The 20,222-nt window shown below is 46.9% G+C and overlaps 1 protein-coding gene across 1 annotated transcript in view; it reads right to left on the bottom strand.

The window, feature by feature from the left end:
• UGGT2 (UDP-glucose glycoprotein glucosyltransferase 2) overlaps window positions 1-8,863 on the bottom strand; it is a 459,065-nt gene extending 450,202 nt beyond the window's left edge. Inside the window, exons 1-2 of the mRNA XM_077297152.1 lie at window positions 8,575-8,863; window positions 5,867-5,949 (exon numbers count right to left, since the gene is read on the bottom strand). Of these exons, the coding sequence (XP_077153267.1) occupies window positions 5,867-5,949; window positions 8,575-8,705 (214 nt within the window). The 5' untranslated portion in view covers window positions 8,706-8,863. The remainder of the gene's footprint in view (window positions 1-5,866; window positions 5,950-8,574) is intronic.
• Window positions 8,864-20,222: the final 11,359 nt, after the last annotated feature.

The following is a 20,222-nucleotide window of genomic DNA, read 5'->3' as shown; positions in this document are numbered from 1 at the left end:
GGAAGCATCGCGCAGGGAGGGGGCTCCCTGCGGGCTTCCCTGAGCCCCCCGCAGCAACGCGATGTGATCGCGTTGCTGCGAGGGTCTTACCTCCCTCCCTGCCTGCTCCAGACCCGGATCCAAGATGGCCGCGGATCCGGGTCCTGCAGGGAGGGAGGTGGCTTCACAGAAGCCTGCTCAGAGCAGGCACTGTGAAGCAGCCTGCGCTTCTCTCAGATCGGTGATCTGTCAGAGTGCTATGCAAACTGGCAGATCACCGATCTGTATTGTCCCCCCCCTGGGGCAAAGTAAAAAAAAAAAAAAAAAAATATTCCAAAATAATGAAAAAAAAAAAAATTATTATTCCCATAAATACATTTCTTTATCTAAATAATAATAAAAAAACAATAAAAGCACACATATTTAGTATCGCCGCGTCCGTAACGACCCGACCTATAAAACTGGCCCACTAGTTAACCCCTTCAGTAAACACCGTAAGAAAAAAAAAAAAAAAAAAAAGAGGCAAAAAACAACGCTTTATTATCATACCGCCGAACAAAAAGTGGAATAACACGCGATCAAAAAGACAGATATAAATAACCATGGTACCGCTGAAAGCGTCATCTTGTCCCGCAAATAACGAGCCGCCATACAGCATGATCAGCAAAAAAATAAAAAAAGTTATAGTCCTGAGAATAAAGCGATGCAAAAATAATTATTTTTTCCATAAAATAGTTTTTATCGTATAAAAGCGCCAAAACATAAAAAAATAATATAAATGAGGTATCGCTGTAATCGTACTGACCCGAAGAATAAAACTGCTTTATCAATTTTACCAAACGCGGAACGGTATAAACGCCTCCCCCAAAAGAAATTCATGAATAGTTGGTTTTTGGTCATTCTGCCTCACAAAAATCGGAATAAAAAGCGATCAAAAAATGTGACGTGCCCAAAAATGTTACCAATAAAAACGTCAACTCGTCCCGCAAAAAACAAGACCTCACATGACTCTGTGGACCAAAATATGGAAAATTTATAGCTCTCAAAATGTGGTAACGCAAAAAATATTTTTTGCAATAAAAAGCGTTTTTCAGTGTGTGACGGCTGCCAATCATAAAAATCCGCTAAAAAACCCGCTATAAAAGTAAATCAAACCCCCCCTTCATCACCCCCTTAGTTAGGGAAAAATAAAAAAAATGTATTTATTTCCATTTTCCCATTAGGGCTAGGGTTAGGGTTGGGGCTAGGGTTAAGGCTACAGTTAGGGTTGGGGCTAAAGTTAGGGTTAGGGTTGGGGCTAAAGTTACGGTTAGGGTTTAGATTACATTTACGGTTGGGAATAGGGTTGGGATTAGGGTTAGGGGTGTGTCAGGGTTAGAGGTGTGGTTAGGGTTACTGTTGGGATTAGGGTTAGGGGTGTGTTTGGATTAGGGTTTCAGTTATAATTGGGGGGTTTCCACTGTTTAGGCACATCAGGGGCTCTCCAAACGCGACATGGCGTCCGATCTCAATTCCAGCCAATTCTGCGTTGAAAAAGTAAAACAGTGCTCCTTCCCTTCCGAGCTCTCCCGTGCGCCCTAACAGGGGTTTACCCCAACATATGGGGTATCAGCGTACTCAGGATAAATAGGACAACAACCTTTGGGGTCCAATTTCTCCTGTTACCCCTGGGAAAATACAAAACTGGGGGCTAAAAAATAATTTTTGTGGGAAAAAAAAAGATTTTTTATTTTCACGGCTCTGCGTTATAAACTGTAGTGAAACACTTGGGGGTTCAAAGTTCTAACAACACATCTAGATAAGTTCCTTGGGGGGTCTAGTTTCCAAAATGGGGTCACTTGTGCGGGGCTTCTACTGTTTAGGTACATTAGGGGCTCTGCAAACGCAATGTGACGCCTGCAGACCTTTCCATCTAAGTCTGCATTCCAAATGGCGCTCCTTCCCTTCCGAGCCCTTCCATGCGTCCAAACGGTGGTTCCCCCCCACATATGGGGTATCAGCGCACTCAGGACAAATTGGACAACAACTTTTGGGGTCCAATTTCTCCTGTTACCCTCGGGAAAATACAAAACTGGGGGCTAAAAAATAATTTTTGTGGGAAAAAATTTTTGTTTTATTTTTACGGCTCTGCATTATAAACTTCTGTGAAGCCCTTGGTGGGTCAAAGCGCTCAAAACACATCTAGATAAGTTCCTTAGGGGGTCTACTTTCCAACATGGTGTCACTTGTGGGGGATTTCTACTGTTTAGGTACATTAGGGGCTCTGCAAATGCAATGTGACACCTGCAGACCATTCCATCTAAGTCTGCATTCCAAATGACGCTCCTTCCTTTCCGAGCCCTCCCATGCGCCCAAACAGTGGTTCTCCCCACATATGGTGTATCATCGCACTCAGGACAACTTGGACAACAAATTTTGGGGTCCAATTTCTCCTGTTACCCTCGGGAAAATACAAAACTGGGGGCTAAAAAAATAATTTGTGGGAAAATTTGTGTTTTATTTTTACGGCTCTGCATTATAAACTTCTGTGAAGCCCTTGGTGGGTCAAAGCGCTCAAAACACATCTAGATAAGTTCCTTAGGGGGTCCACTTTCCAAAATGGTGTCACTTGTGGGGGGTTTCAATGTTTAGGCACATCAGTGGCTCTCCAAACGCAACATGGCGTCCCATCTCAATTCCTGTCAATTTTGCATTGAAAAGTCAAACGGCGCTCCTTCCCTTCCGAGGTCTCCCATGCGCCCAAACAGTGGTTTACCCCCACATATGGGGTATCAGCGTACTCAGGACAAATTGTACAACAACTTTTGAGGTCAATTTTCTCCTGTTACCCTTGGTAAAATAAAACAAATTGGAGCTGAAGTAAATTTTGTGTGAAAAAAAGTTAAATGTTCATTTTTATTTAAACATTCCAAAAATTCCTGTGAAGCACCAGAAGGGTTAATAAACTTCTTGAATATGGTTTTGAGCACCTTGAGGGGTGCAGTTTTTAGAATGGTGTCACACTTGGGTATTTTCTATCATATAGACCCCTCAAAATGACTTCAAATGAGATGTGGTCCCTAAAAAAAAAATGGTGTTGTAAAAATGAGAAATTGCTGGTCAACTTTTAACCCTTATAACTCCGTCAAAAAAAAATGTTGGTTCCAAAATTGTGCTGATGTAAAGTAGACATGTGGGAAATGTTACTTATTAAGTATTTTGTGTGACATATCTCTGTGATTTAATTGCATAAAAATTCAAAGTTGGAAAATTGCGAAATTTTCAAAATTTTCGCCAAATTTCCGTTTTTTTCACAAATAAACGCAGGTACTATCACAGAATTTTTACCACTATCATGAAGTACAATATGTCACGAGAAAACAATGTCAGAATCACTGGGATCCGTTGAAGCGTTCCAGAGTTATAACCTCATAAAGGGACAGTGGTCAGAATTGTAAAAATTGGCCCGGTCATTAACGTGCAAACCACCCTTGGGGGTGAAGGGGTTAATAATCAACTTGATTTGTTCAATCGCATCTGGGCTCCATGGGGTGACTATGTAACTAAGCTAACCAACTGATGTTACATGCCTTTTTTCTTTCTTTCTGTGTCTTTTCCCCTCCCTGACTTTTTCCCTATCCCTTCCCTGTACCCCACCTACTCTTAGGCTACTTTCACACTAGCGTCGTACGACGCACAACGAATTGCGTCGTTGCGACGTACCGACGCAAGCAGTGAAAGCGCCGCACAACGGGGGCAGCGGATGCTGTTTTTCAACGCATCCGCTGCCCCATTGTGATGTGCGGGGAGGCAGGGGCGGAGTTCCGGACATGTCAGTGTATCTTTCCCACAGACACCAAATTCGTGGAAACACACGAACATATACATACAGTGGGGCAAAAAAGTATTTAGTCATTCAGCAATAGTGCAAGTTCCACCACTTAAAAAGATGAGAGGCGTCTGTAATTTACATCATAGTTAGACCTCAACTATGGGAGACAAACTGAGAAATAAAAATCCAGAAAATCATTGTTTTTTTATCATTTTATTTGCATATTATGGTGGAAAATAAGTATTTGGTCAGAAACAAACAATCAAGATTTCTGGCTCTCACAGACCTGTAACTTCTTCTTTAAGAGTCTCCTCTTTCCTCCACTCATTACCTGTAGTAATGGCACCTGTTTAAACTTGTTATCAGTATAAAAAGACACCTGTGCACACCCTCAAACAGTCTGACTCCAAACTCCACTATGGTGAAGACCAAAGAGCTGTCAAAGGACACCAGAAACAAAATTGTAGCCCTGCACCAGGCTGGGAAGACTGAATCTGCAATAGCCAACCAGCTTGGAGTGAAGAAATCCACAGTGGGAGCAATAATTAGAAAATGGAAGACATTCAAGACCACTGATAATCTCCCTCGATCTGGGGCTCCACGCAAAATCCCCCCCCGTGGGGTCAGAATGATCACAAGAACGGTGAGCAAAAATCCCAGAACCACGCGGGGGGACCTAGTGAATGAACTGCAGAGAGCTGGGACCAATGTAACAAGGCCTACCATAAGTAACACACTACGCCACCATGGACTCAGATCCTGCAGTGCCAGACGTGTCCCACTGCTTAAGCCAGTACATGTCCGGGCCCATCTGAAGTTTGCTAGAGAGCATTTGGATGATCCAGAGGAGTTTTGGGATGGTCTGACGAAACCAAACTGGAACTGTTTGGTAGAAACACAACTTGTCGTGTTTGGAGGAAAAAGAATACTGAGTTGCATCCATCAAACACCATACCTACTGTAAAGCATGGTGGTGGAAACATCATGCTTTGGGGCTGTTTCTCTGCAAAGGGGCCAGGACGACTGATCCGGGTACATGAAATAATGAATGGGGCCATGTATCGTGAGATTTTGAGTGCAAACCTCCTTCCATCAGCAAGGGCATTGAAGATGAAACGTGTATGGGTCTTTCAACATGACAATGATCCAAAGCACACCGCCAGGGCAACGAAGGAGTGGCTTCGTAAGAAGCATTTCAAGGTCCTGGAGTGGCCTAGCCAGTCTCCAGATCTCAACCCTATAGAAAACCTTTGGAGGGAGTTGAAAGTCTGTGTTGCCAAGCGAAAAGCCAAAAACATCACTGCTCTAGAGGAGATCTGCATGGAGGAATGGGCCAACATACCAACAACAGTGTGTGGCAACCTTGTGAAGACTTACAGAAAACGTTTGACCTCTGTCATTGCCAACAAAGGATATATTACAAAGTATTGAGATGAAATTTTGTTTCTGACCAAATACTTATTTTCCACCATAATATGCAAATAAAATGATAAAAAAACAGAATGTGATTTTCTGGATTTTTATTTCTCAGTTTGTCTCCCATAGTTGAGGTCTACCTATGATGTAAATTACAGACGCCTCTCATCTTTTTAAGTGGTGGAACTTGCACTATTGCTGAATGACTAAATACTTTTTTGCCCCACTGTACTTGAATGTGTCTACATGTGTGTCTCCGGTACGTGTTTAAACTGTCTCCACACGTAACACACATACTGACATCTGAAAGAGGCCTAAGTGAGTGAAATAAATTCTGCCTGATCAGTGTGAATGCTATCGAAGTGCTTCCTACACCTTACACTTGTTATGTGTTTAATATGGATAATAAAGGTTGGGATACCTTATAGTTTTACATATAATCATTTATTTTTAACTTATAGTATCATATGGTCTGACTACTGCCCTCTGTAGAGGACCTAAAAAAAAAAAAAAAAAAAAAAGGCGAACCTGAGCAAATGCCATATTATATTATATGCACAACCACAAGATGGGCAACTTCGAAAGAATGGAGCTCCAATTGCTTGAGAAAATTCCCTTTGGCCTGACAAGATTATTTGGAAGGTGAGACACTTCACTTACCCTTGTTTCTGTATATAGTCATCTCCTGCACTGTTCCCAAAAACTGCCAAAACTTGTCATTTCCCTCTTCAGCAATGAATTCACTAAAAAAATGAAAGAAATCAAAGCAAGTTTGTATGTTATCAACACCACAGAATAGGAAATCATAACCTGATCTGGAAATATGAAAAGAGCACGTCTGTATGTATGAGGGGGTAAAAGATGCATCTGTACTATGAGGGACCTTGAACACTGCTATTAATTTGGATAAAGCTGTATTCAATTACTAGAATACAGAATTGTAGAATTTATGATCAAAGATCTGTTGTAACTGTGCAGCTGCAGCCTCCTAACCACTGCCCCCCCACTGTTATACCTGTGCAGCTGCAGCCTCCAAACCACAGCCCCCACTGTTATACCTGTGCAGCTGCAGCCTCGGGTCTAACCACAGCCCCCATTGTTATACCTGCAGCCTCCTAACCACAGCCCCCACTGTTATACCTGCGCAGCTGCAGCCTCCTGTCTAACCACAGCCCCCACTGTTATACATGCACAGCTGCAGCCTCCAAACCACAGCCCCCACTGTTATACCTGCGCAGCTGCAGCCTCGGGTCTAACCACAGCCCCCATTGTTATACCTGCAGCCTCCTGTCTAACCACAGCCCCCACTGTTATACCTGCGCAGCTGCAGCCTCCTGTCTAACCACAGCCCCCACTGTTATACATGCGCAGCTGCAGCCTCCAAACCACAGCCCCCACTGTTATACCTGCGCAGCTGCAGCCTCGGGTCTAACCACAGCCCCCATTGTTATACCTGCAGCCTCCTGTCTAACCACAGCCCCCACTGTTATACCTGCGCAGCTGCAGCCTCCTGACTAACCACAGCCCCTCACTGTTATACATGCGCAGCTGCAGCCTCCAAACCACAGCCCCCAAACCACAGCCCCTCACTGTTATACCTGCGCAGCTGCAGCCTCCAAACCACAGCCCCTCACTGTTATACCTGCGCAGCTGCAGCCTCCAAACCACAGCCCCTCACTGTTATACCTGCGCAGCTGCAGCCTCCAAACCACAGCCCCTCACTGTTATACCTGCGCAGCTGCAGCCTCCAAACCACAGCCCCTCACTGTTATACCTGCGCAGCTGCAGCCTCCAAACCACAGCCCCTCACTGTTATACCTGCGCAGCTGCAGCCTCCAAACCACAGCCCCTCACTGTTATACCTGCGCAGCTGCAGCCTCCAAACCACAGCCCCTCACTGTTATACCTGCGCAGCTGCAGCCTCCAAACCACAGCCCCTCACTGTTATACCTGCGCAGCTGCAGCCTCCAAACCACAGCCCCTCACTGTTATACCTGCGCAGCTGCAGCCTCCAAACCACAGCCCCTCACTGTTATACCTGCGCAGCTGCAGCCTCCAAACCACAGCCCCTCACTGTTACACCTGCGCAGCTGCAGCCTCCAAACCACAGCCCCTCACTGTTACACCTGCGAAGCTGCAGCCTCCTGTCTAACTACAACCCCCACTGTTATACCTGCGCAGCTGCAGCCTCCTGACAAACCACAGCCCCTCACTGTTATACCTGCACAGCTGCAGCCTCCTGACAAACCACAGCTCCTCACTGTTATACCTGCACAGCTGCAGCCTCCTGACAAACCACAGCCCCTCACTGTTACACCTGCACAGCTGCAGCCTCCTAACCACAGCCCCTCACTGTTATACCTGCACAGCTGCAGCCTCCTGACTAACCACAGCCCCTCACTGTTATACCTGCGCAGCTGCAGCCTCCTGTCTAACTACAACCCCCACTGTTATACCTGCACAGCTGCAGCCTCCTGACTAACCACAGCCCCTCACTGTTATACCTGCACAGCTGCAGCCTCCTGACAAACCACAGCCCCTCACTGTTATACCTGCACAGCTGCAGCCTCCTGACTAACCACAGCCCCTCACTGTTATACCTGCGCAGCTGCAGCCTTGGATCTAACCACAGCCCCCACTGTTATACCTGCGCAGCTGCAGCCTCGGGTCTAACCACAGCCCCTCACTGTTATACCTGCGCAGCTGCAGCCTCGGGTCTAACCACAGCCCCCACTCCTTTTACATGGCGATCAGACTACTTTTAACCACTCGTACAATTCATGGTAAGTGACTATGCTTCTCTAATAGTTGTGCAGTAAATTAATGTGCAGTCCTATGTAAAAACAAATAATAAAGCGCTGAGGAATTCATGGAGCTTTAGGGTATGTGCACACGTTGGGGATTTCCTGTGGATACGCAGCATTTTTTACCGTGCAAAAACGCTGCAGATCCGCAAGTGATTTACAGTACAATGTAAATCAATGTAAAAAAAAAAATTGCTGTGCTAATGGTGCGGAAAATTCCGTGCGGAAATGATGCAGATTAAAAGTAGCATGTCACTTATTTTGTGCAGATCTGCAGCGTTTTTGTACCCATTCCATTATAAAAATCTGCAGGGGTAAAAAATGCAAGAAATCCGCATTAAAAATAAACGCATCAAATCCGCACCTGCGTTTTCTGCCAAGAGATGCAGAATCGCACAAAAAATTCCAGAGGCAAATCCACAATGTGTGCACATAGCCATACAGGCTAGTAATAACATCCTAAGCCGCACATGAGCTCTGTCACATGACAATCTCTGCTCGGCTCCATCTCCCCCACACTAGTCAGGCTTGCATTGTGTACATATGATGCTGCAGTTACCACACCTGGCCTCCAGTAACAGGGGGCTCTCTGGCCACTTGGCAGCTAAGCTTGTAGTCACTCCTTTGGCTGCAGCCTGGGCAATGAGACAGGACAGCGCACACATGAGGAGGCAGGCTGTGTGCTGGGCGCGCATTGTGGCAGCAGTGAGAGTAGTACTAGTGTCAGCTGCTCCTGTACGTGGAGATACCGGGGATGCAGCCGCCGCCGCCGCCGCCGCCGCCGTCCTCCGCACAGGATGCTCGCCCTGCTCTCACACACCGGCCGCTTCCGGGATCCCCAGGCAGCTGTAAGGAGAGGAAGATAGCGGCTTCTTGCAACCAATGAGAGAGCGCGGTGTGACGTCACGCAGTGAGTGTCTAAGCCAATGAGCGTGTGGCAGCTGTCAGCCCCCAGCGCCCGCTGCTCGGCTGTACTGAGGTGCTGGGGGAGTGACGCGTGTGTCCCTGGAGACGTGTGCAGTGTGGCGCGTACATCGCGGGCTGCACTGGTGGTGGGCTGCCAGGCCTGCTCTGGGGTCCTCCCGTCACTGCGCCGAGTACAGCACCACGCCTCAGGGCCACGTGTGCAGCCGGAGACCACGATGTATAGCTACAGATGTTGTATACCGGCTCCAGTAATCAATAGGCTACTTTCACACTAGCGTTAACTGCAATCCGCCACAATGCGTTGTTTTGCCGAAAAAACGCATCCTGCAAAAGTGCTTGCAGGATGCGTTTTTTCAGCATTGACTAACATTAGCGACGCATTGCCACACGTCGCAACCGTCGTGCGACGGTTGCGCCGTGTTGTGGCGGACCGCCGGGACCAAAAAACGTTACATGTGCCCGCACTTCCCCGCACCTCACAATGGGGCAGCGGATGCGCTGGAAAAATGCATCCGCTGCCCCTGTTGTGCGGCGGAGACAACGCTAGCGTCGGGAACCTCGGCCCAACGCTAGCGTCGGGAACCTCGGCCCGACGCTAGTGTGAAAGTAGCCTAAACTGGATGAATAAACCAGCAGCAGGGCTCTGTACACACGGGAGGGTATTGAGGCGGTCACAAAACGTGTTTTTTTAATAAGCCAAAATCTATTAAGCAATGACTAAAATGCTGGGGGGCAGGGAACAGACATTTAGTGATAGGAGTCCGGTGGGGAAAGCAAAAACCGCCCAATGCTTCAAGGAAGCAAAAGTGAGGAGTTGTCTTTCTAAGGCTAGTTTCACATTTGCGTTAGAATCCGCAAGTGGTGGAAAAAACGCATGTAAACGCGTGAAAACGCAGCGTTTTTTAGACACATGCGGGAACGCATGCGGTTAAAAAAACGCAGCGTTTTCACGCTTTTCCATGCGTTTTTTTTCTGCGTTTGCGTTTTTGGTGCGCATGGTGACAAATTTTATAGGAGAAAAATCTAGATAACCAGACACCGCCAAAGGGACTACAGAGGGCGTGTATTATGGGATCTCTATATATAGACCCCTGAACAGCTGTAATCTTCAGATTTTGCTCCTGTATCCTGTGTCATGATGGATTTTCGCATGGAGAGCTTTTATTTCAACCTGGATTTAAGCATCAAGCTGTTTCTTGCCTGTGCATTTGCTTGGGAGCAAGACAGAAATTGCGAAAGATGGAGAAGGAGACGGCGTAGGCGTTTTTGGAGACACCCCATTATCGAACTACGTGAGAGCCGTGGAGCCTATCACACGCTGTATGGCGAGCTTAATGCCAACCCGGACAAATTCCATGAATATACAAGGATGTCGCAAGACTCGTTCCGGGATTTGCTTGCTCGTGTCCAAGGAGCCATCCGGAGACAGGACACCCAGCTCCGTAGAGCGATTCCACCGGAGGAACGTCTGCTGGTTACATTAAGGTACGTAAGAAATGTGAACCAATGCCAGTGCTAATTTTGGGTGTACTAAACATGTTTTTTGTTTTTGTTTGGTAATTTCCTTTCTGTCTTTAGTAGGGTTGAGCGAAACGGATCGGTCATTTTCAGAAATCGCCGACTTTTAGGCAAAGTCGGGTTTCATGAAACCCGAACCGATCCTAGTGTGGGATCGGCCATGCGGTACACAATCAGAGCGCCAAAGTCGCGTTTCGTATGACGCTGTTACCGCCGTTTTTCATCCAATGAAGGAGGACGCAGAGTGTGGGCAGCGTGATGACATAGGTCTCTGTCCCCACCATCTTAGACAAGGGCATGGCAGTGATTGGCTTGCTGTCTGCGGCGTCACAGGGGCTATAAAGGGGCGTGCACGCCGACCGCCATCTTACTTCTGCCGATCTGAGCATAGGGAGAGTTTGCTGCAGTTAGTCAGAAGCAGGGACAGAGTTAGGGAGGAAATATAAACCCCCAAACCGCTTGTGCTGGAGCGATTTTCACTGTCCCACACCACCTTTTTGTGCAGGGACAGTGGAGGTCGTATTTTAGTGCAGCAGCTGCATAGCTGTGTGCACGGTACTGTGCAAACCAACTGCTTTTTTCAAAGCAAAAATCCTGGTGCTCCTTTCTGCACAGTTACCTGTCTTGTTTATTTGTCCACACTTTTTTGTTCTGAAGTCCTTTTTATTGCTGCCATACTTGTCCTGAGATCATTGTAGGGACTAGGGAGTGTGTTATTGCAGTAATTTTTTTTTATTTTTTATAATAATTACAGCCACTTTCTGCCATGTTCATAGTGTTGTGTTATACCACTGTGCCAGAGTTGTGGTTCAGTTTCTCCCCCCAAAAGTGAGATAGTAATTCTCACACAGTTTATATTCTGCTGTACTGCTAGTGTGTCGTATATCAGGCAGCCACTTTCTGCCACGTTCATAGTGTTGTGTTATACCACTGGGCCAGAGTTGTGGTTCAGTGTCTCCCCCCAAAAGTGAGATAGTAATTCTCACACAGTTTATATTCTGCAGTACTGCTAGTGTGTCATATATCAGGCAGCCACTTTCTGCCACGTTCATAGTGTTGTGTTATACCACAGGGCCAGAGTTAGGGTTCAGTGTCTCCCCCAAAAAAATGGAGATTCAAATTCTCACACAGTGTATATTCAGCTGTACTGCTAGTGCGTCGTATATCAGGCAGCCACTTTCTGCCACGTTCATAGTGTTGTGTTATACCACTGGGACAGAGTTGTGGTTCAGTGTCTCCCCCCAAAAGTGAGATAGTATTTCTCACACAGTTTATATTCTGCTGTACTGCTAGTGTGTTGTTTATCAGGCAGCCACTTTCTGCCACGTTCATAGTGTTGTGTTATACCACTGGGACAGAGTTGGGGTTCAGTGTCTCCCCCCAAAAGCAAGTCATCTTTCTGGCAAGCTACGTGTCAGCAGGGGAAGGTGGGGCAAAAGCATGTGAAATCCATGATTGGTTAATTTAAATGAAGGTTAGATCATCAACATTTTTGGTAGCCAGACGTGTCCTTTTTTCGGTCAGTATTGAACCAGCAGCACTGAACACTCTTTCTGAAAGCACACTGACAGCAGGGCAATCGAGGTCCTGTAATCCATATTCTGGCAATTCAGGCCAAGTGTCTAGTTTAGATGCCCAGTAATCAAAGGGGAATGACCTGTGAGGGAGAACATCGATAAGGGCGGAAAAGTAGTTTGTAACCATACTGGACAAGTGCTGTCTCCTGTCACTTTGAATCGATGCAGCTGTCCCTGTCGTGTCAGCGGTCATTGCAAAATCATTCCACAACCTTGTCATAAAACCCCTCTGTCCAACGCCACTTCGGATTTCTGCACCTCTAGCACCTCTGCCATGTTCCCCCCTGCAGCTCGTGTGAGAACCATCACTGCCGCTGTGTGCTGGGAATGCCTGAACCAAACGGTCTACAAGAGTTGCTTGTTTGGTAGCCAATATTTGACCTAGGTTCTCATGTGGCATGATATTTTGCAGTTTTCCTTTATATCTTGTATCCATGAGGCAGGCCAACCAGTTGTCGTCATCGGTCATCATTTTAACAATGCGGGGGTCCCTTTTTAGGACACGCAAGGCATACTCAGCCATGTAGGCCAATGTTCCAGGTGTCAATTAACTGTTTCTGCTGGGTTGAGGCCCACTTTCTTGCAAATCAACATCACAAGTGTCCCGCAATAAACCTGTACCAGACCTTGCAATGCCACCAGTTTCTATTGCCACCTGAGAATCATCCTCCTCCCATACATATTCATTCCCATCATCCTCATCCTCTTCGTCCACCAATTCGTCCTGGACAGTTCCCTGAGCAGACAATGGCTGACTGTCATCAAGGCTTCCCTCCTCCTCGGCTGCAGACGCCTGCTCCTTAATGTGCGTCAAACTTTGCATCAGCAGACGCATAAGTGGGATGTTAATGCTTATGATGGCGTCGACCACTGCACACCAGACAACTCCATGTCTGCCATCCAAGTGCCTGCCCGTGTATCCTCCCACAAATTAATTACAGCACGCCTCTGTTCGCACAGCCTCTGAATCATGTGCAGTGTGGAGTTCCACCTTGTTGCAACGTCGATTATTAGGCGGTGCTGGGGAAGATTCAGCGATCGCTGATGGTTCAGCATACGGCTGGAGTGTATGGGCATCCGGCAGATGTGCGAGCAAAGTCTTCGCACCTTCAGGAGCAGGGCTGGTAACTTTGGATAATTTTTGAGGAAGCCCTGCACCACCAGGTTAAAGGTGTGAGCCAGGCAAGGTATGTGTTTCAGTTCTGAAAGGGCTATGGCAGCCATAAAATTCCTTCCGTTATCACTGAATACCTTGCCTGCCTCAAGATATACACTGCCCAGCCATGACTGAGTTTGTTGCTGCAAGCCAGTACTTCCGCGGTGTGTCTGTTGTCGCCCAAACACTTCATTTGAAACACAGCCTGCTGACGCTTACCACTAGCTGTTCGATAATGGGACACCCCGTGTGCAACACTGGCAGCTGCGGATGGAGTGGTAGGGCGACTGCGCTCTGTGCACGAGCTTTCGTTTCTGGAGGAGGAGGAGGAGGAGGAGTGGCGAACGCCTTATGCCAACTGTTTCCTTAGACTGTGGGATAGGCTGAACTGTCCCACTATGGCTGCCCCCTGTGGACCCTGCATCCTACACATTAACCCAGTGTGATGGACACGTAACGTCCCCAGCCATGCCTACTGGTCCATGCATCTGTTGTGAGGTTCACCTTTCCACTGACTGATTACCTCAAGGCATGGACAATGCGGTCTTTGACATGCTGGTGGAGGGCTGGGATGGCTTTTCTCGCAAAGAAGTGGCGACTGGGTAGGTCATAGGGTGGTACTGCGTGGGCCATCAGGTTCAAATCCTGTGTACGCTGATGAGAGGATGAGTACTTTCTTTTCCTAACGAGAGTCTCTTGTAGGGTGAGCTGGACTGGAGAGCTGCATATGGTGGAACTAGCGGTGGTGGTGGTGGACATGGCGGATTGAGAGAGAGTTTGTTATGGTATTCTTGTTGTTGGCCTACATACAGTCTTTCCTACCAATAACCTTGTGATTCCCTGACTGCTTTGGCCTTACGACGATACCTCCACATTTGCTGCTGATGGTGTCCTAACCGGTGGGCTTACAGTGAGGGAAGCAATGTAGCATTGCTGACTACCTTCACTCCGAGCAGGTGCACCAACAGTACGGGACATTTGGTAGTTAGTCCAGGCTTGCAAGTGCATGCTGGTTAAATGTCTAAGCATGCACGTTGTATTTAAATTTTGATGATTCTTCTCTCTGCTAAAGGTCTTTGAGCATTTCTTACAGATAACTTTTGACTGATCATTCTGATCTTGGTTAAAAAATTGCTACACCACACTCTTCCTACTATCGAAAACCTTTTCAGGCATTGTACGCTGTGCTACTTTCACCGAATGGCCACGCTATCCTAAAACTGTTTTTGTTTTTCGCAAACATTTTTGGCCTGATACGGGCCTGCCAGATGACAGCTGTTGCAATGTAGATGGCTGCTGCGGATCATCCTCCTCCGCTTCTGAGCTAGTGGCAGCGGCACCCTCTTCCCCCAATGGCTGCCAATCTGGGTCAACAACTGGGTCATCTATCACCTCCTCCTCAATGTCATGTGCACCTTCCTCAGTGTCACCGTGTAAGGTACTATAGCGTTCGGGACAGGGCACCATAGTCTCATCAGGGTCACATTCTGGCTCAGTAAACTGCGAGGGCAATGTAGTGATCAGAGTCAATGGAACAGCATCACAATCTAGCTGTGGCTGTGCATCAGTGCACTCCATGTCCGATTCTTCTTGAAATTGGCAGTGTACAATTTCCCTTTCTAACCCAGGCACGGTATGTGTAAAGAGCTCCATGGAGTAACCTGTTGTGTCGCCTGATGCATCCTTCACTTTTGGTTTGGGAGAAGGACACAAGGAAACATCTTTTTCCTGACCGGGAGCATCCACTGATGACTGGCTGCTCTTACATTTAGAACTTTGGGAAGAAGAGGCGAAAGAGCTAGAGGGTGAGTCAGCAAGGAAAGACAACACTTTTTCCTGCTTCTCCGGCTTTAAAAGCTGTTTTCCTACTCCCAGGTAAGGGAGCCTTCGAGGCCTTGTGTAGCCAGACGATGATGCAGGCTGAACACCTCCAGCCTTAGGTGCTACTGTGCTTTTGCCACTACCACGAGATGGAGCACCATCAGTACCAGCTGGCAACCCCCGCCCACGGCCTCTTCCACCAGACTTCCTCATTTTTGGGGGGGAGACACTGAACCACAACTCATATTACACCGTCGTAATATGAGGGGCCCTGTGCCAGTACCGCCGCCCACAAGAGAGTGTTCCCCCCCAGCTTGAACAGTGCTCTACCACTTGCAATACTACCTCTCCCAGCTCCACCACTGTGTAGTCTGTGCAGTTTAAACCTTAAATGGCACTGCCAATACGAATTATTTGAAATGATAGATGATAGTTAAAATATACAGGGGCCCTGGCCTCCATTTAATACTTTGCGCCTACTACCACTGTCTTTATTATTTGGGCGTAATAACAGTGTCTGCCGCTGCTTCTTTTTTTTCCTTCACTGAACAAAGCTGAACTTCAACTGTTGTCCCGTTTCAAATATTAAACTGCATTTGGCCTACTTGTTGGGTTGGGGCCTACTAACGGTGTCTGCCGCTCCTTGGTGTTCTCCTGGTTTATTTTTCTTGCGCTTCAATCTTCAGGCTTTCGTTTAAATATTTTTTATATTAAACTGCATTTGGCCTACTTGTTGGGTTGGGCCTAGTAACATTGTCTGCTGCCGCCTCTTGTTTTCCTCTACTAAACAAAGCTGAGCTTGAAGCTTCAGGCTTTCGGCCTGTAACAACAATATGAAACTACATTTGGCCTAGTTCTTGGTTTGGGCCTAGTAACGTTGTCTGCTGCTGCCTCTTGTTTTCCTCTACTACACAAAGCTGAGCTTCAATCTTCAGGCTTTCGGCCTATATTTAGAATATGAAACTGCATTTGGCCTACTTGTTTGGTTGGACCTACTAACGGTGTCTGCCGCTGATTGTTGTTCTCCTCCACTGAACAAACCAATGCCGCCTGTTTACTCCTGTTACCAATTTTTAACAGCTTTTAGCCTACTTTTTTTATTTTGGGCCTATATCTGTGTTTCCTCCTCATTCCTGCCCATTGCCCAGCCACTGCTAGATGAGTCTGCTGGTACATTAACACAGACCACTACATTCCCCTTGCACTCTACACAGCCTGAATCTGACCCTGCTGAAACTCAGGTTCCCCTTCCCGCATACTATACCACCTTACATGGGGACAAAGAGGAAGGTGCAGATGAAAGTGCAGGTTCCTTCAACAGGTGGGGGGGGCATACTCATTGGCGACGTCACTGACACAGGGCCCCTCATAGTACGCAAAAGTGTCTCTGCCGGTGGGAGGCGCCCCCGCCGTCAATCACAACGCCGTACTTTGAGGGGCCCTGTGCCAGTGGCAATGCGAACGAGTGTGCCCCCCCCTGCTTGCTCAGGATCACAGCACTTGCAAAGTTGAAATACTTACCTCTCCCTGCTCCACCGCCGTGACGTAGTCTGCGTTTCCTGGGCCCACGAAAAACTTGAGCCAGCCCTACTCCCCCCACAACTGTTGCCAAATGACCCCCAAATTTTCAATGGCTAACTATTATTATAAGGTAAATTAAGATTGACAAGCTTAAGTAACAAGAATTGATGTTTTTGGCATTAAAATGGGCTCTGTTGGTGTTTTCCTGTCCTCCACTCACTGCCGACTTTGATTCTCCATTGACTTGCATTGAGTTTCGTGTTTCGGTTGGTTCCCCAACTTTTCGCAATAATCGGCCGATTTCACCCGAGCCAACTTTTGACAAAGTCTGGTTTGGCGAAACCCGACTCGATCCTGAAAAAGTAAAAGTCGCTCAACCCTACTCTTTAGCATAACCACACCTTAAATAGAACTGATTGTAATTTTTCTTTAATTCTTTTCTTCCAGATTTCTGGCAACCGGAGAGAGTTTATTATCCCTCCACTTCCAATACCGGCTTGGAATTTCCACCCTGTCCGGAATAGTTGTGGACACCTGCCGGGCTTTGTGGAATGTACTCCGGGATGAGTTTATACCCCTACCCACCTTGGACATGTGGATTGGAATTGCGGAAAAATTCTGGAGTGTGTGTGATTTCCCCAACTGTTTAGGAGCTGTGGATGGAAAGTACATCCGCATTATCAAACCAGCCAGAACAGGATCGGAGTACTTCAACTATAAAAAATATTTTTCTGTTGTGCTCATGGCAATAGCCGATGCGGACTGTCGCTTCATCGCCGTGGACATTGGAGCTTTTGGCCGTGGCAACGATTCCCAGACTTTCAAGAACTCGGATATGGGCCGCCGTGTGTATGGCAAAAATTTTAATTTTCCACGGCCACAACCTCTCCCCAACACTCAAGGTCCACCGATGCCATTTGTTATGGTTGGGGATGAGGCCTTTCAGATGTGCGAAAACCTACTGAAGCCATATTCCAGTCGTGACTTGAACCACACTAAAAGGATCTTTAACTACATACTGACCAGGGCACGAAGAACTGTAGAGTGTACCTTTGGGATTCTAGTCTCAAAATGGCGCATTCTTGCATCAGCCATTAATCTAAAAATGGAGACGGTTGTCAAGGTGGTCAAAGCCTGTGTGGTTCTGCACAATTACATTATGGCTAAGGAGCGGCCCAACATTGAACTGGATGAACCAGTTGCACACCCACTGCCCGATTACCAGCATTACCCGCTGCGGTCAACAGTTGAAGTTGGCCACATGCGGGACCAATTTGCTGCCTTTTTTGATTCGGATATTGGACGTGTGTCATGGCAGGACAATGTTGTGTAAATGTTCTGTTGTTATTTTATCTGTACCAGTTATTTTCTTACATGTTACTAATGTTTCTCGTTAATTAACTTTTTTTTGTTGTTTTGACCGTGTCTCATATGTATTTCCTCTCTAAAACGAGGTTGTCCTCACACTAGCAGTATTTGGTCTGTATTTATTATCAGTATTTGTAATCCAAAACCAGGAGTGGGTGATGAAGGCTGAAGTGCTAGATATGCTAATATTATACTTTTCCTCTAATAGTTCCACTCCTTGTTTTGGCTTACAAATACCAATATAAAGTAGTGACCACATACTGTTAGTGTGACGGCAGCCATGTGGTTTTAGTGATAAGGTTGTTGACGTCATTGCGTCGTGATTCTGTTCTGCTATGCAGTATCCATTGGACACAGACTGAAGAGACAATGGCTGTCATACAAAACATATAACAGCCTCATGAATTCACTATTTCTGACACGTGCAGGTGAGCATAGATATGCCGTGTATGACCGCCATCGTCCCTTGAGTTTGTGTGAAATAGATTATGTACACAGAAGAGAAAAAGGAGGCTATACAATGCACTTCTCTACTCACCAAGTCAGGCATCCCAACTAATGAGTTTTTGGACACCTGACCTGTAGAGTATAGTTTTGCATGGTATTGCCACCATTTTCTCTTCAGTCTGCAACACTAGTCACAGACTAAGCAGAATGAAGAGATTAAGGAGAAAATACAAGTATAAATTTTTTGGTCCACCTCATAGCTCTATACTAAAGACACACAAAGTCTTGTACTTGCTAACTACTGGAGCTATGATGTGGCCAAAAAATAAAGTGTGTGGCGAAGTTTGTTATTTGGCGCACGTTGTGTGTTGCCGGCGGCGAAAGACACAATAAACCAAACATAATTGGGGCAAAAAAACTTGTATTTATTTTTTAACAACCAAAATATTTATTTAACTGCGCCTGCTTGGGTAGAGTGATGTAAACGGGGGGTGTGAAGCACTGAGGCATGGCTAACCGTGGACGACGCAGAGGTGGCAGGAGAAGGGGCAATGAAACTAGTGGGGTCTGGTAGTTCGGGGATAGGGCTTGACACATGAGAGGCTTGAGACGCACTGGAAGGGTGAGACAAACCTGACATTACAGACACACTGGGAAGTAAAGGGGGAGGAATACTAAGAGTCCGCTGTTTTTTTTTCTTTTTTTTCTGTAATTGCCGGGTTCTGGTAAGCCTCGGTGGGCTCATATGTCGTGGCATGGTCGTGGTGGGTGACCTGTCAGGGTCCGGCTGCACTGTGTCAGAGTCCATAGTGCTCGTAGAGCATGCAGCCATGCCAGAGTCCATAGTGCTCATAGAACGTGCAGCCATGCCAGAGTCCATAGTGTTATGACCCCAATGGCAGAGGGTCTCAGAAATAACTACCAAGTCTGCAAACACAAAAAACCAGCTCATAGGGCAGTGGTAACTGGGCTGACCATATATCTAATCCTAGCACCACAAATAGCAGTAGCCGGGGAACGTGCCTACGTTGGTTCTAGACGTCTCGCGCCAGCCGGAGAACTAACTAACCCTAGAAGGGAAAAGAAAGACCTTTCTTGCCTCCAGTGAAAAGACCCCAAAAGTTGGATACAAGCCCCCAACAAGTAATAACGGTGAGGTAAGAGGAAAAGACAAACGTAAGAATGAGCTAGGTATTTAGCAAAGAGAGGCCCACTAGCTAATAGCAGAATATAGTAAGATGACTTATATGGTCAGCAAAAACCCTATCAAAATATCCACGCTGGATATTCAAGAACCCCCGAACCGTCTAACGGCCCGGGGGGAGAATACCAGCCCCCTAGAGCTTCCAGCAAGGTCAGAAATCACATTTAGTACAAGCTGGACAAAAATAAGAACAAAGCAAATAACCAAAAAACAAAGAAGCAGGACTTAGCTTAGTTTTGCAAGAACCAGGACCAGCAGACAGGAGCAAACAGAAAGGATCTGATTACAACGATGCCAGGCACTGGACTAAGAATCCTAGGAAGCTAATATAGCAACACCCCTGGACTAACGACCCAGGTGGGTGCCAAACTGAGGAAAGACAATCCCAGAGTCATATCACTAGTGACCACAAGAGGGAGCCAAAAAGTCTAATTCACAACACCATAGTGCTCGTAGAGCGTGCAGCCATGCCAGAGTCCATAGTGCTCGTAGAGCGTGCAACCATGCCAGAGTCCATAGTGCTCGTAGAGCGTGCAGCCATGCCAGAATCCATAGTGCTCGTAGAGCGTGCAGCCATGCCAGAGTCCATAGTGCTCTCGGCATCGTGGTGCTGTACTGGTGTCCGGCAGTGCTAGGAATAGAGGTGGCCGTGAAGTGGTATGCAGCAGAAGTC

The sequence above is a fragment of the Ranitomeya variabilis genome, chromosome 3 (genome assembly GCF_051348905.1).
Source record: "Ranitomeya variabilis isolate aRanVar5 chromosome 3, aRanVar5.hap1, whole genome shotgun sequence".
NCBI lineage: Eukaryota > Metazoa > Chordata > Amphibia > Anura > Dendrobatidae > Ranitomeya > Ranitomeya variabilis.
The sequence above is the reverse complement of the archived record's forward strand: the minus strand, read 5'-3'. Positions and strand labels throughout refer to the sequence as shown.